The sequence below is a fragment of the Heptranchias perlo genome, chromosome 25 (genome assembly GCF_035084215.1).
Source record: "Heptranchias perlo isolate sHepPer1 chromosome 25, sHepPer1.hap1, whole genome shotgun sequence".
Taxonomy (NCBI): domain Eukaryota; kingdom Metazoa; phylum Chordata; class Chondrichthyes; order Hexanchiformes; family Hexanchidae; genus Heptranchias; species Heptranchias perlo.
Window position 1 is genome coordinate 24,833,203 of NC_090349.1, and position 16,836 is coordinate 24,850,038.

The 16,836-nt window shown below is 41.5% G+C and overlaps 1 protein-coding gene across 1 annotated transcript in view; it reads right to left on the reverse strand.

Moving 5' to 3' along the window:
* The window catches only part of kntc1 (kinetochore associated 1), a 120,968-nt gene that overhangs the window by 91,301 nt on the left and 12,831 nt on the right, over positions 1-16,836 (reverse strand). The window contains exons 6-18 of the mRNA XM_068005764.1: positions 16,320-16,397; positions 13,235-13,269; positions 13,041-13,151; positions 11,614-11,704; positions 9,684-9,736; positions 9,462-9,574; positions 8,453-8,507; positions 8,115-8,213; positions 5,060-5,103; positions 4,816-4,881; positions 1,932-2,007; positions 256-381; positions 75-164 (exon numbers count right to left, since the gene is read on the reverse strand). Coding sequence (XP_067861865.1) covers positions 75-164; positions 256-381; positions 1,932-2,007; positions 4,816-4,881; positions 5,060-5,103; positions 8,115-8,213; positions 8,453-8,507; positions 9,462-9,574; positions 9,684-9,736; positions 11,614-11,704; positions 13,041-13,151; positions 13,235-13,269; positions 16,320-16,397 — 1,037 coding nt within the window. The remainder of the gene's footprint in view (positions 1-74; positions 165-255; positions 382-1,931; positions 2,008-4,815; positions 4,882-5,059; positions 5,104-8,114; positions 8,214-8,452; positions 8,508-9,461; positions 9,575-9,683; positions 9,737-11,613; positions 11,705-13,040; positions 13,152-13,234; positions 13,270-16,319; positions 16,398-16,836) is intronic.

Here is a 16,836-nt window from a genome sequence, read left to right on the forward strand (position 1 = left end):
GTTTACCAGTTAAGAGCTATATTGCTTTATGTAGGAAGTCCAACAAAACACATTAGCCATTACACAAAACTCACCCGTTTTTTGGCATAATTTAACATTTCCAAAGTTGTTTCAAAAGTTGGCCAAGAAACATCCATACAGTATTTCACTACAAACTGATCATCCTAAGGGGGAAAAAAAATGAAAATTTAAGACAGCCAATCACAAAAAGCACAGAACGTAATCCAGCTTTACTTGGCAGCTTTTGACTTATACCTGTACTTTGTGCAAGTCCGCTTTTGCCTCATCAACTGCCTTCTGCCACGATGATAGATTGTGAGCTCCTGGGGAAGTTGAGGCAAAGTTCTCCAAAGCTATATTAAGCCTGACTTTGTACACAAGCTGAAAAAAGGTTCAATACTTATTAACAAAGACACAAAATCAGTTTGTGTTTTTTGTTAGATCAGAATTCAAAACTTCTTTAAAGCAGGATTGACAGCTCAAGCTTATGATTAGCAGCTACTGTGCAGTATCCCAAATTTTCACACTGAATACACTCAGGTAACTATATTTTGTTCATTCACAATGCGAAAGTACAAGTGAGAACATAGGAATGAAAGAACATGCTGCACAAACTTCAATGATATACTCATCAGCTACTTCAATATTTTATTAGATTTTTACTTTCAACAAATAAGATTACATACATTTTTCCATCCTAAATTTTTTCCTACTCTTGCCTCATGCAGGGATGTAGTCCGCAGCTGACAGTAGGCATCAAGTACCTGGCCCAAATGACCATTATTCATGTTTGACCTTAGTTAGTGGGGGGGGGGGGGGGGGGATCAGTGGGCCATTCATTTGTAGGACCAGCACAATCAAACTTATATCATACCTGGCAACCACATTTGCAGAGCTTTATACACAGCAATCAAAGGCAGGAAACCTGGCTAAATTTCTCTCTCTCAAGGCTATGGAAGCTTAGGCCAAATGCTCTACCACATTAGCACTCTGGTGGACATGGGTTTACCCAGCACAATTCAAGGTTCAAACTTGGGAATCAAACAGAATACATTAAAATTGCCCAGTTGGAAACAGTGACTTTCTCAGAAAAAGAACCAAAAATGGATCATCATGTGACTGCTTTTTACAGGATGAATACAGAGAAAGGGAGCAGATCTCTTATTAATTTTACTAGTATTTCTCAGGTGGAAGTACTCCAACCCCCACTATTGTTTTCTTTTTTATTCACGAGAAAAGGTTCAACCTCAAACAAACCAAATATATGCCTCCCTCAAAAATGCACAGTAAACTTTCAATACACTAGATACTGTGGCCTAGTTTTTAGGACGCTAAACGGCTTCCTAAGCCATGAGTGCGCCTCCCACCATATTGGTAAAGGCCACAAAATCCACATTAGCAAATATAGGGCCAAAAGCTTGTTTGAGGCCCCACTACAAGTTTGCCCCGAGCCAGTCAGCACCATCTGCCCTCAGGGTAACCAGGTCTACATGCGGCCTAACAGGCAGTCCTGAAAAGGACCACAACCAGCAAGGTAAGATTTTAAAATACATTTATCTAAATGTGGTGCCAGGAGGAGAGGAGAGCTCCTCCGGACCCCACATTCAAAGACCATGGGCCACTTCCACACATCGATACCCCCCCCACACCCCCGAACTCCCCCTTTCTCAGTTGCCCTTGCTTACTCATTTACCCAAGAGATCTTCCATTGTGCTTCGCCAGCGAGCTGCCTATTGCTCTCCGCAGCTCGCTGGAAATGAGGGCCGAGGCCCAATATCGGGGGTGTGCCCGAATTGCGAGGTCACTGTGTTGGGGTTGGGGGGGGGGGGGGGGGGAGGGGAGTCCAATTTTATTGCAAAGTAGTAAATGAGCAACAATTGGGTACTTTTAAATGTGACTATACAGCAGTGCATTCTAGTAGGCAGACCTACCTCAACATCCAAACCAAAATGAATGGCAAATCGCTCCGCCTCCTCAAATTTATGCTTATAAAGCAGGCGACTTAGTCTATAAAGATTATAAAATATAATAAAACCGCAGTTTAATCCTCAACAAAAACAGGGAAAAAAAACTGTAAGCACACTCTAGATCTTTCAAAATTTGTGGTGAGAACAAACAGTCCAACATTTCAGGTTTGTACCATTTAAAACTGGGAAAAACAGAAGGATACTAATAGAATCAGAAAAAGGTGGAGGGGAATAGAGGGAAAAACAAAAAGCAAGAAACCATCAGTGCAATGATTGTTGAATGATGTAATAGATTCTCTCAGTCGAATGATCGAAAGTATTGAAGAAATTAAAGACATTAAAAAAAAGGATGAGTGATTAGTTAAAACAGTGGATGGCCCAAGGAAAAGGTGAGAAATGGGATAGTGGAAAACTTACAGAAATTGGGTTTGAAATGAAAACAGAAGATGCTGGCAAAGTACAATGGGACCACCAGCTCCAAAAAGCAGACGAACAAGTGAACAGGAATGCTGCAGAGCCCCACAACAGCACTGAGTTCCAATGAATCCATCACCCAAAATGCCAACCCATCTCCCTTCCCCCAGACAATGACAGACCCACACACATCACCAGCAATCTGGGAGACGGTAACCAGACAGGTGCTGCATCTCATGTGGTTGCACAGAAAGGCGCCACAGCAAGGGCAGCTGGAGATTGTGGTGGTGGAAATGTGGATCTGGGTGTCAGAGGGAATGGTCCCTTCAGAAAGCAGAGAGATGTGGAAGAGGAGCTGGTAAATGCTAAGGCTGATGAGTACTTGCGGGGAGGGGGGGGCGGGGAAAAGAGAAGGGAACCTGTCAATTGAAGTGGAAAGGGAAAGGAAACGGGGATGAGGATAATGAGGCCAAGAGTAATCTTCGCCTGAGGGAAAAGGAACACGTACCAGGAGGTTCTGGTGCAGAAGGTAGAGACATCAGAGCAGATGCAAGAGAGACTGCAAAACTGGAAGAGAGAGATTGGAGTCCTTATAAGATGTGGGGTGTAAAGAAACCTAATTCAGGCAGTTGTGGTAGTCACTGGGCTTGTGATAGATATTTCTGGAAAAACCACTGCAAGAGAGAAAAGATGTGGAGATGCCGGTGATGGACTGGGGTGGACAAATGTAAGGAATCTTACAACACCAGGTTATAGTCCAACAAATTTATTTTAAAATCACAAGCTTGTGATTTTAAAATAAATTTGTTGGACTATAACCTGGTGTTGTAAGAGAGAAAAGAGTGAGGGGAGAGAGGGGGCAGGTGGAATAACCAAATGAGAGTGAGGGAGAGAAAGAGAAAAGAAAAAGAAGAGAAAAAAGCAAGAGTGACAAAGTGTGCAAGAAAGCGCCTCTCTCTCCTGGAAGTGAAGGGAAGATGACTCAGGAGGTGGATAGTGTGAAGGTGAGGGATGGGTGAAAATTGGAAGCATAATTAGTGAAATTCTCAAGATCAGAATGAGAGCTAAAAGCAGCACCAAATCAGCCATTGGTGTAATGGAAGAGGTTTTTAAAAATTCGTTCATGGGATATGGGCGTCGCTGGCAAGGCCAGCATTTATTGCCCATCCCTAATTGCCCTTGAGAAGGTGGTGGTGAGCCGCCTTCTTGAACCGCTGCAGTCCGTGTGGTGAAGGTTCTCCCACAGTGCTGTTAGGAAGGGAGTTCCAGAATTTTGACCCAGCGACGATGAAGGAACGGCAATATATTTCCAAGTCGGGATGGTGTGTGATTTGGAGGGGAACGTGCAGGTGGTGTTGTTCCCACGTGCCTGCTGCTCTTGTCCTTCTAGGTGGTAGAGATTGCTGATTTGGGAGGTGTTGTCGAAGAAGTCTTGGTGAGTTGCTGCAGTGCGTCCTGTGGATGGTACACACTGCAGCCACAGTGCGCTGGTGGTGAAGGGAGTGAATGTTTAAGGTGGTGGATGGGGTGCCAATCAAGCGGGCTGCTTTGTCCTGGATGGTGTTGAGCTTCTTGAGTGTTGTTGGAGCTGCACACATCAGGCAAGTGGAGAGTATTCCATAACACTCCTGACTTGTGCCTTGTACATGGTGGAAAGGCTTTGGGGAGTCAGGAGGTGAGAATCACTCGCTGCAGAATACACAGCCTCTGACCTGCTCTTGTAGCCACAGTATGTGTGTGGCTGGTCCAGTTAAGTTTCTGGTGACCCCCAGGATGTTGATGGTGGGGGATTCGGCGGTGGTAATGCCGTTGAATGTCAAGGGGAGGTGGTTAGACTTTCTCTTGTTGGAGATGGTCATTGTCTGGCACGAATGTTACTTGCCCAAGCCTGGATGTTGTCCAGGTCTCCCTGCATGTGGGCACGGACTGCTTCATTATCTGAGGGGTTGCGAATGGAACTGAACACTGTGGATTCATCAGCGAACATCCCCATTTCTGACCTTATGATGGAAGGAACGTCATCGATGAAGCAGCTGAAGATGGTTGGGCCTAGGACACTGCCTTGAGGAACTCCTGCCGCAATGTCCTCGGGCTGAGATGATTGGCCTCCAACAACCACTGCCATTTTCCTTTGTGCTAGGTATGACTCCAGCCGCTGGAGAGTTTCCCCCCTGATTTCCATTTACTTCAATTTTAACGTGGATCCTTGGTGCCACACTCAGTCAAATGCTGTCTTGATGTCAAGGGCAGTCACTCTCACCTCACCTCTAGAATTCAGCTCTTTTGTCCATGTTTGGACCAAGGCTGTAATGAGAGGGCCTGAATAGGACTGGAACAATGAGATTTCAACATATCTTATAAAAAAACAAATGTATCTGGGACCTAGGTGGTTTCCCACAGTGACACCTTTTAAATTTTACAGTTTAATCCTTACCTGTTTTCTGGCAATGCTTCCGTTAAACATCTCATAGCTATCGCAGAAATGACTCCTTCAGGTGAACTACAAGTCATGAAAATATGGAATAACTATGTGGAAATAACTGTTTTTCCTTAATTTTGTAAATGCATTTTAAAATAGAACTCAAGAGATAGTGTAATGTAAATACATTTGGTCAGTTTACAATGTATAATAATACAGAAGACTTCAATTTTTTTTAAACTGGTAAATTTTCTCATACCTTTTTTGATTTTCATAAACTCCTTCCAAAACATATATAGTGTCCTATATCAAACAGTATAATACACATTAGTTATCAAAACTACAGTTCAAGTGATGTGAGTCATGCGACAATGCATTTCAGCACCAATATAGTCATTTTTGAGCCAGCATGTAGAAAGTCCTACAAGAGAGGGGGCGGTACTGGACCTAATTCTAGGGAATGTGGCCGGCCAAGTGGAAGAAGTGCTAGTAGGTGAGCACTTTGGTGACAGTGACCATAATTCGGTGAGATTTAAGGTGGTCATGGAAAAGGACAGGGAGGGGCCGGAAATTAAGGTTCTAAATTGGGGGAAGGCCGATTTTAATAGGATAAGGCAGGATCTGGCCAAAATGGACTGGGATCAGCTGCTTGTAGGAAAATCCGCATCGGAGCAATGGGAGTCTTTCAGAAGGGAGATTGAGACCATACAATGGCAACATGTTCCCGTAAAGGTCAAGGGTGGTTCCAAGAACTCCAGGGAACCTTGGATGTCAGGGGATATACGAGAATGGATTAGGAAAAAAAGGAGGGCTTTTGGCAGATACAAAAGGCTAAAGACGGAGGAAGCCCTAGAGGAGTACAAAAAGTGCAGGGGGATACTTAAAAAAGAAATTAGGAGATCAAGGAGGGGCCATGAAATAACACTGGCGAGCAAAATAAAGGAAAATCCTAAGATGTTTTATAAGTATATTAAGGGTAAGAGGATGACTCGGGAAAAAATAGGGCCCATTAGGGACAAAAATGGCAATCTGTGTGTGGAGCCGGCAGATGTAGGAGGGGTTCTAAATGAATTTTTTGCATCTGTTTTCACTATGGAGAAGGACGATGTAGACATAGAAATACGGCAGGGGGACTGTGATATACTCGAACATATTAACATCGAGCGGGAGGAGGTATTGGCGGTTTTAGCAGGCCTAAAAATGGATAAATCCCCAGGCCCGGACGAAATGTATCCCAGGCTACTGTGTGAGGCAAAGGAGGAGATTGCGGGGGCTCTAACACATATATTCAGAACCTCTCTGGCCACAGGGGATGTGCCAGAGGACTGGAGAACCGCTAATGTAGTACCATTATTCAAGAAGGGGAGTAGGGAAAAACCGGGGAACTACAGGCCAGTGAGCCTAACATCAGTGGTAGGAAAATTATTGGAAAAAATTCTGAAGGACAAAATTAGTCTCCACTTGGAGAAGCAAGGATTAATCAGGGATAGTCAACATGGCTTTGTCAAGGGAAGATCATGTCTGACTAATTTGATTGAATTTTTTGAGGGGGTGACTAGACGTGTGGATGAGGGTAACGCAGTGGATGTGGTATACATGGATTTCAGTAAGGCCTTCGATAAAGTCCCCCACAGGAGACTGGTCAAGAAGGTACGAGCCCATGGAATCCAGGGTGCCTTGGCACTTTGGATACAAAACTGGCTTAGTGGCAGAAGGCAGAGGGTGATGGTCGAAGGTTGTTTTTGTGACTGGAAGCCTGTGGCCAGTGGGGTACCACAGGGATCGGTGCTGGGTCCCTTGCTGTTTGTGGTCTACATTAACGACTTGGATATGAATGTAAAAGGTATGATCAGTAAGTTCGCTGATGATACAAAAATTGGTAGGGTGGTAAATAGCGAGGAGGATAGCCTCAGTCTGCAGGACGATATAGATGGGTTGGTCAGATGGGCGGAACAGTGGCAAATGGAATTTAACCCGGAAAAGTGCGAGGTGATGCACTTTGGAGGGACTAACAAGGCAAGGGAATACACAATGAATGGGAGGACCCTAGGCAAGACAGAGGGTCAGAGGGATCTTGGTGTGCAAGTTCACAGATCCCTGAAGGCGGCGGAACAGGTAGATAAGGTGGTAAAGAAGGCATATGGGATACTTGCCTTTATTAGCCGAGGCATAGAATATAAGAGCAAGGAGGTTATGATGGAGCTGTATAAAACACTGGTTAGGCCACAGCTGGAGTACTGTGTGCAGTTCTGGTCGCCACACTACAGGAAGGATGTGATCGCTTTTGAGAGGGTGCAGAGGAGATTCACCAGGATGTTACCAGGGCTGGAGCGCTTCAGCTATGATGAGAGACTGGGAAGATTGGGTTTGTTTTCCTTGGAGCAGAGGAGGCTGAGGGGGGACATGATTGAGGTGTACAAAATTATGAGAGGCACAGATAGGATGGATACTAAGGAGCTTTTTCCCTTCGTTGAGGGTTCTATAACAAGGGGGCATAGATTCAAGGTAAAAGGCGGGAGGTTTAGAGGGGATTTGAGAAAGAACTTTTTCACCCAGAGGGTGGTTGGAGTCTGGAACTCACTGCCTGAAAGGGTTGTGGAGGCAGGAACCCTCACAACATTCAAGAAGCATTTGGATGAGCACTTGAAATGCCATAGCATACAAGGCTACCGACCAAATGCTGGAATATGGGATTAGATTAGACAGGGCTTGATGGCCGGCGCGGACACGATGGGCCGAAGGGCCTCTATCCGTGCTGTATAACTCTATGACTCTATGAAATGACAGATACAGATCTGATTCTCTTGCCACTAAATTTTGGATCTCAGCAGTGTTGCCTAGGAGGGGGAAGGCAGGGAGGCAAATGAAGGAACAAATGGGGTTTATACCCACACAAAAAATGAGTCAGGCCAACACAATTTAATTCTAGATATTAATCTGCAGCTGAATGAATGGGAAGTCATCTGTAAAATCACTGAACAAATTATAAAAGGGACAGAATATGCCCCATGGCTTTCTAGCCAACTATGCAAATTGCAATTCCGTAGTATAATAAATCAATAATTTGCAAAATGTCTGCTAGACAATCACTCCTTCATAGGCAGAAAACAGTGACTCCAGAACAAAAAACACCCTCACATATCTGAACAATTTCACCGTCATCCTTCCCCATGTTATTAAGCAGTAATTTTGATTATTTAGGATTAAGGTAATGACTTAGAATGCCTCTCAAAAAGTAATTCTATTGTGATTTACATCAATATGAGAACAGACATTTCCAGATCACCCAGGATATATTTTTGATTATCTCATACCTGACCAACATCAGTTTGAACGAGGGCTGAAACATCTGCCACTTCTAAGGAGTACAGTAACTTCATTGTGGGAAATGAATACACCAAGAGATTTCTCATCTATAAATAATCAAAGATAGCCACGCTCATACCTTGTCGCCAATAGTGAAGACAAGTACTATGCACTAAACCTTAAATTAGCTCTAGTTTGTGAACAACTTTCAGATAATTAAATTCCTTCCAGACAGATTTACACAATTCAAATCTAGTATATTGAGCAGAAGCCTAAATTTAAACAAAAATTCATAACATCCAAATGTCAGTGAATAACTTCAAGAAAAACTCATTAAAAAAGTTACCTGTTTGCTCACTGGAGTTGTCAGAGCTATAAGTTTCAAGTTTGCATTCCCTTGTCTAGGAAAAGAGCCAAAAGAAATCTTTACAATTCATAGTTTTTTTCAGTAAATACAACAACAAAAACTTGCATTTACCAGTGCCACCTCTCACATAGAAGCAATGTCCCAAAGCACATCACAGAGGCATCAGGAAACACTGAGCCCAAGAAGATATTGGGAGCAGTGATTAAAAACTTGGTCAAAGAGGTGGGTTTTAAAAGAGGAGGAAGGGCAGGTGGAGGGGTTGAGGGAGGGAACTCCAGAGCTCAGGGCCTATGTGGCTGAAGGCACAGATGGTGTAAGGGGACAGGGAATGCACAAGAGGCCAGAGAACACAATGTCACACACACAAAGACTCATGCACGCACGATCTATGGAATTGCTCAGTGAGTCAGAGGAAATATTACTTTATGCCAGTAGAGGTCTTGCCAACAAAGTGTGACAGAAGTAGATGGAGAAAGTGTGAGGTTCATAGGAAGTGCTAGCAATATGCAAGACTCAGTTGCATTGACAGTCTATATCATTTATTCTGTAAATGTTCCAGTGTTTGTGCCTAAAGTCATGCAGAACCCATCAAGAAATTGTTGAAAATATATATACTTTTTAAAAATCTCTCTCTCTCTTTTTCAGGACGCCCCTAAATTTTTTGGCAAAACTTGTTAAATTCAAAATCCTTTTTCATGGAAAGTCAACAGTCAACTTCTTACAACAGATGTCAATTTTACAGCAAATTAGAATACATTTGATACCAACGGGAGTAAACAAACACAGGGGAAAGCTCTTATTAGGAGACAGCTGTTCATAGTTCTTCCACTTTATTACCCAAATTATCTATTATATAAAATGGAGGAAAATGAACCAAGAACCATGATTTAACCAAGTCATTCCCCACTACAAAATTGGTACGTTCAAGGAAAAAAACAAAAATTACAGGAGAAGGCTATTTTATTACAGTAGTATAAATTTCCCTTACTTGGTCATGGCAGAAGAAACCCCCTCTGCAGTCAGCAAGAAATCTTGGATGTGAACTGAGGGCCAGGACCAGACCATAACAAGAGCATAGGCATCCCACATACTGAGAAAATTCTTAACCATAAGAAACAGCAAGTTAGAATTTAAAAGAAAAAGGGAAAAATTGTAATGATTAATTAATAGTAATTCTGTCCTAAAACATTTGACATTGACCTGGACTTACAGTGTCATCCAAGACAAATATTGCATTCCCAAGAATTTGACACTTCTTCACACCTAAATTAAAAACAAAACAAAATCTTAGTTACAATATCTAGTCTGAAAAAATCTAAATATGCAACAGTACATTATAAACTGACATTAAAAGATTACTCTTCCCTCCACCCCAACCCCGCAAACTGAAATGCAACACAAAATGTGGTTCAGTCATCTCAAAACTATTCCAAATGGTTGTACATTCCACTTCTCAATTCAAAGTTGCTAAATTCCAATTCTTATAAAGCAATTATTTCACACGTTTAATTCTCACTTTGTTGTGTTAATTATGTTGCTGAATTAAAATTAATTGGTTGATTTCTAAATTTATATGCCAGTAATTTCAACAGGGGTTCTCCCAATCACCCGCCATAACTTTGGGAAGACCCCAGAGAAATGGCGTAGAAGGACGTTTCTCTGGGGTTCCTACCAATTTTCCAAAGTTTCGATGGCAATTGGGAGAGCCTCCCCCAGGAATTCTACCCCATTGTTTTTAATGTTAATAATGAGGGCTGACACACCTGCCGCACTCTGCTTAACATTAAAAATCATCTCTAGGACCAGAGTTCTATACACACATACTTGGGTCATTATGACATGCAGTCAGTAGCATAATTTGAGTCTCCTGACTACACAGATATTGGCAGCCACAATATCATTACAATCCTAGCTATTCATTTGCAGAGTTGCTAATAGCTTTTAAAATGAACAAGGCAAGGTGACACATACTGGTTCCAAAAAAACCATGTGATTGTGAAAAAAAAGTACATTGAGAAATGATCCAGGTAATAGTCACCCATGATTGAAATTATTGTCAAGATTTGTGGTGCCAACTGCAAAGACAAATAAAATATTGGGGTGTATAACTAAATCCAGAGATTACAAGTTCAAGGGAGTGTTACACTTTTTAAAGCATTAGTAAGCCCATCTGTGCAGTATTGTGTCCAAGTGTGGTCACTATACTGAAGAGATTAAGAGGAATAGAGTTCTTTCCGATTTTAGATCACTGAATTATGACGCGAGGGTAAGGAATCGAAATCCATTCTCACTAGAAAAAACATTTAAGGGAGGATATGATTCAAGACATATTAAATAATGGAAAATAGCCAAGGTAAATACAGAAAGACCTTTTGTGTAAAACCTGGATAGATAAAATCATAAAATAATTATAAGTTCAAGAAGCCACTTACTAAATTTAGCATAAGGAACAACTTTACATAACAATGGACTAATTGGAATAGACTGCCACCCACAGTAGTCAATACTGCTCCACTGAAACATTCAAAAGGGAGTTGAATCAACTCTCAAGTCAAGACAAGGAGGCTATAAGATTGGTGTAACAAAATGAGAAAAGATCAGATCAGGTCTTGAGAAATTATGATGGAGAAAGCTGCACATGTTGATTGACCTTTTCTCATTCTTATATTATGTACAGGATGCTCAAGCTGCCAAAAGTGCAAATACATTCAGTTCTTCAGTATTTATATCTCTCACTTCCTTGAGCATAAAATATTTGCAAAAAATATTTTTTTTTTAAAAAAGGTGACCCACTGACTGCTACCATGGAGTGCTGACTCTTTAGGAGACAGGAACACCAATCCCACTCTCAACTAACATTCTCATTTGGATTTTCTTGTAATAGTATGGGAAGACAAGATAAAATTAACCAGAAAAAGGGTTCTTGATCCTACACCAAATTCCTCATTCAGAGTTGATATTTATGACAGGATTGGCGATTACTACAGTCTGGCCCCTCATTAAGGCAATGAGGAGAGAAGGTGGTATTTATTGTGCAATACAGAAAAAAATTGCCAGTAAATGTTTTAACATATCACATAAAGCTAAAGCAATAAACATTTGCCAAACTGATGATTCACAATGTTAAAATTCACATTTACCTTTCATTATGGATGAATCAACTACATTGTTGACTGCTAGTTCCTTGACAGCATCCATGTTCCATGTTGATAATACATAGTCACCTGTGCCCTAAAGTACAAGATGAACCATCTGAACAAAATATTTTACACACACACTCGCACACAAAATTTTGCCTTGATAATGTAAAAACACAATTTGAGATCACAAAGACTTTTCAAGCACTATTTTGCTCATTACATACATCCACTCCTATTATATCTGTTGCACCCAAATGGGCTGCCAATCTCCTCTGAATACATGCAAAGAGCAAGAGCATGTTCCATATTACGAATTGCAGAAGAAAAAAAAAGTGAATTAAAATGGTACGGAGAAGAAATATTTATTCTGTTTCCCTCCCAGTTTTCTCCCCTCTTCCAATGAAGGTGCTGACTTTTGCTGGTATATGGCTCCCTAGGTACAGATGCCCCCTTCTGATACCTCACCCAGGTGATTTTGGAATGCAAAACACAGCACACAAAGAAATGCATCATATGCCTTTTAAAAAAACCAAAAAAAGTCTGTCATATGAAAACTACAGCATTTTTAAACAAAGCATTTAAATTTGTCTCTCGCTTTTAAATTACTAAACAAAAAATCATGTTGGAATTAGCTAGCAAATCTATAATGTGTGAGTAAATCAAAAGAAAACACTCAAGAGTCAAGAATCCTAATACAAACAAGACTTTTTATAAATAGTTTGTCTCTAACTTGTCAAAAATTCTTTCCTGTTTTTGATTTGTTATTTATATGCCTCGTGTTTAGCACAAACCAATCACATTGGATTACTGATGCAAAGCAACCTTTGCAAAAAAAAAACCCAGCGGTTGAATTTCTGCAGACATTCTCCCAATCATCCGCAGTAACTCTAGCGCAAGATTTGCAGACACCCTGGAGAAACAGTGTAAAGGGGTATCTGCAGATCTTCCACCACAGTTATGGTGGGTGATTGGGAGAACCCCAGCGGAAATTCAACCCCAGTGATTTTACAATAGGTTCTGACCTGAATTCAGATGTGTATAAGCAGCTTCAATTGCCATCTAACTTGCTCCAGGAGCTGGTGAGCAGCTACAATTATCAGGAATTGCTGATTTAGACCATTTCTTCATACAGATTGCTTGAACAGTGGTCGTAACGGGGACAAACCAGATCAAACATTTTAGTCGCTAAACATCTCAACCGTGCTCTAGACCCCAGATTATCTGTGACCACCACTGTATCTTCATGAAATCAGATTACCAACCCCATCCCCAGATAAACAGAAGAACACACTCCATTATAGGTACTTTCATTGATAGCAGCTTGATGTCACCTCATCTCATTCCCAATACCAGCAATGGATATCAAGGTTTAGATTTTGTAAAAGAACTATTGATATCAACAAACTAGTAAGAAGGAAACCACTTACCCCAACTAGCAGTTTTACATCATTTTTCAAACTTTCAATCACTGCATGATTACAGCCAGCTGTGTGCTTATCCTCAGTCTGAACATACTTGATCTTGATCTGTTCCTTCAACTAATAGGAACAAGAGAAAATACATTTTAAAAATGAACTGCAATATTGAGTGCATTAAGGCATTATAAGTCTTGAGGTCTTACTGCTTTTGTTGTATCAAAGTCCATCATCTCAATTGCTGTAACAAAGAAGAAAAAAAATCAGAAAAAATACCAAAAGAGTCTTAAATGAAACACAACAAAAATTCCAAATTACTAACATAGCTCCTATGGCATTACTCACAAATGAGTCAGCATGTGTGATGCTGAATAGCATTATGAAGAACTGATTTATCAGCATTGTTGGCACCCCTGGAATCTAGGAGCATTGGTAGGAGACCTGGGATCTGGCCACACAGGGATGGGTTGCAGGCACTAGCAGTAATTTGAAGGAGATCCCAGGGTCTGAGAGCAGTGGGAAGGGAGCTCCTGATGTCTGGAAGCAGTTATGGGATCAGAGCACAGCTCTCATTTATCCTTGAGAGCACTGACAGAGTCCTGAGGAGGGAATTTTGGGAGCATAGGAGGTGGTGGGGAAAGAAGTGGACTCAGGAGAATGGAATCAGAACTGCAGGTGCATCCCCACCCCCACTAGATTACCACCTCCCAGCCTCCTTCCCTGGCTCATCCATGGCCCCTTTTAAACCATCAGGCACCCTCACTGTTTTTCCCCCATTATTAGCCAGTTTCCACTTGTACATTCCTACCTTTAAGGATGAGGGTAGTTTTGGGATGTTGAAGTACTGGAGATGGCCTTACAGGGTGCGATAGTACAGAGGTGCGTATGTGTCTGGGATTAATGGGGAGGGGGCATGGATTGTGTTCACATTGGGGAGGGAGGAGACAGCAGCATATAGGAGGGTCACAGGATATGGAATTTGGGAGCACTAGGGGCAGGGCTTAAAAAGAACACAAGAGCAGTGCAGGATTTCTTTTTCCCTCCCCTGCATTACACTTGAAACAATATTTAATTACAAATCCAGGAAAATAAAAAAAATTGTTCAATAACTTTGTTTACAGAACTGTGAAGGCACTATAAACAACCAAAACAAATTTCAAACACTACTCAGCTTGCTCGTAGCTGGGAACCTGGGGAAATTATGAGCAGTCCGTCTGATAAAATTTAAAGCCGTCTTCTCGGGGGCAGGCGGGGGTGGAGAATATACAGACAGGTGCCTAAAAAAATTAACCGGTATTTACATTCAAAGTTTGGCATCAGTGTGAAGTGACTTCACTTCACACCAACACTGTTATACTGTAAGTGTAGCCTGAATCCAGAGTCAAGGCCCGATCCAGCAATGGAATAAAGTAGAGGGAGTTTCACAGGAGGAAAGAATTGCAATTAGCTTCAAATTCAATGTGTGCCTTTATATCCAATTTACACCAATTTAGCAAAGCTGTTTCAGCTTCGCAACAAAGCTAAAAACTTATATTCGTGAATTCCCACTTCATAACAGGAAACCCGGGGGGCGGGGGGCAATGCCTACTCGGAAAAGATTCTAAATACTGTGGCTGGGGACAAAACTAGCTTGAATGAAGAAAAGGAAATGACTGTCCAACTGTCCAAGCCTGTGGCTTGGAACATGGGGCAAGGACGAAGAAAAAATGTAAACAATTTTTGTGGCTCATAGCCAGTAGCCTTGGAGTAAGACCAGCACGCCTGAAAAAAAAACTTAAAACATTGTTCCAGGAATAAAAATGTTGAAAGCTGGACTTTCATAGTGTCACCAGAGTTGGGAAATGGAACAACGGAGCTGGGAGGGCCAATGGTTACATATGAAGAAACAGCCAGAATCAAGGTAAACAGAAATGTTGAGAATAAATGGCCAAGTATTACTAGGAAATGTAACAAAACCATGATACTCGCGTGACAGACATGTGACACAGGAAGTACACACTAGACAGATACAGATAAATATAACCTTCAATCTGATTAATGTGCAAAACTATAGCTTTTTTTAAAAACAACCTCTTATCCCAAAACATAATTTACCCAAGTTACCACTCGCAGAGGCATCAAATACTCCTGGCATATTTTGCTTTGAATTTTACTGATTGATAACCAAAAGAATTATACAGATTAATCTTTATGTTGTTTAATAAACCTTTTAAGATTAGCATAACAAATATTGTGAATATTACATCAGGTGTTAAGGCCATCTGTCTCCAGGATGCCACAAACATCTTTTCCATGCCCATTTCTCAAAACACCATTTGAATCCCTCCAGTCCGGCTTCAGCCCTGACAACAGCAACAAGGAAGCCCTGGCCAAAGTTATGAAAGACATCCTCTGTTCTTTGTACAGCTCCATGAAACTGTCTTTGCACAGTTCCATTGTATCTATACAAACTCAGCCAGTGCATCTTCAAAAATAGATTTTCTTCCCACCTCTGCACTTTGAGTCCCCCAAACTTCTGTTCTATGCCCCTCTTCCCTACTTACATGCTACTCCTCTATGATTTCATCCACAGCCACAGGTGCATCTTCTACACTCAATCTGAAGACACACAGCTGTACTTCTCCATCAGCTCTCTCAACTTAACAGCCAACTCAGTGTTCAGTGCCTGTCTGACATCAAGTCATGGATGAGCCACAGCTTCCTCCAATTTAATACTGGGAAGAACGAAGCCATAGTCCATAATCCCCACCATAAACTCCACTCCCTTACCTTTGATTTCATCCCCCTCACTGAGGCTAAACCAGACCATGCAAAACCTTGGCAACCTGTTTGGCACTGAGTCGATCCTATCCATCAGCAAACTCCATATCATATCCATCACCATCACCACCACCACATATTTCCAACTGTGCAACATTGTCTGCCCTGCTCCTGCCTCGTCCCCCGAAGTCGTTTCCATGCTTGTTACCTCTATACTCATCCTCAACAAACTTCAAAATGCAGCTTCCCATATCCTTGGCTAAATCAAGTCCCGCTCACCCATCATCCTCCTCCTCACTTAGACTATTGGACCCTAGCATATTATGATTAAGCTCTTTGCCCCGATTTTCAAATTTCTCCACGGTCTTGCCTAACCCTATTTCTGCAACCCCCTTATTCCCCTCTGCTTCCTTTGGCCCTCTGTGCATTCCCCCCACTATTAATGGGAGGGATCTATCTACCTATATATATCCAAAATGCTTTGTGATTTATTTTTACGTTATAGGCTCTATTTAAATGCAAGTATTTTACCTTGTTGAAGTCTGGCAAGCTGAAGACATGAAACCCAGAAGAAACCATCGCTAGTTAGCAGGACCATGTAGTAGGTGCCTAAAGAAAAAAAAAATTTTACAGCACTGAAACTTCAACTATAAAGAACGAGAATCCTTATCTTGAATAGACATTTGTGCTTCAGCTTCTCTAAAGGTGATTGATTCCTGCACCACTGAAGCAAGCCTAAAGGGAAGGGAAGACCAACTAATAAAGAGTCGGATAGCATCGTGCCAATTTCCCCAGCCTGTGAAAATGAAGTATAATCATGGACAAGGGGAAGTAAAGAGAAAATGTCAGATTGTAATTACCTTGAAAGGAGAATTTTAAAAAAGCTTAATCTGAATTTAACATTCAGACAACTAAAACAACTTGCATTTATATAGTGCTTTTAACATAGTAAAATGTCCCAAAACGCTTCACAGGAGCGTTATCAGACAAAAATTTGACACCGAGCCACATAAAGAGGAAAGGTGACCAAGAGCTTGGTCAAAGAGGT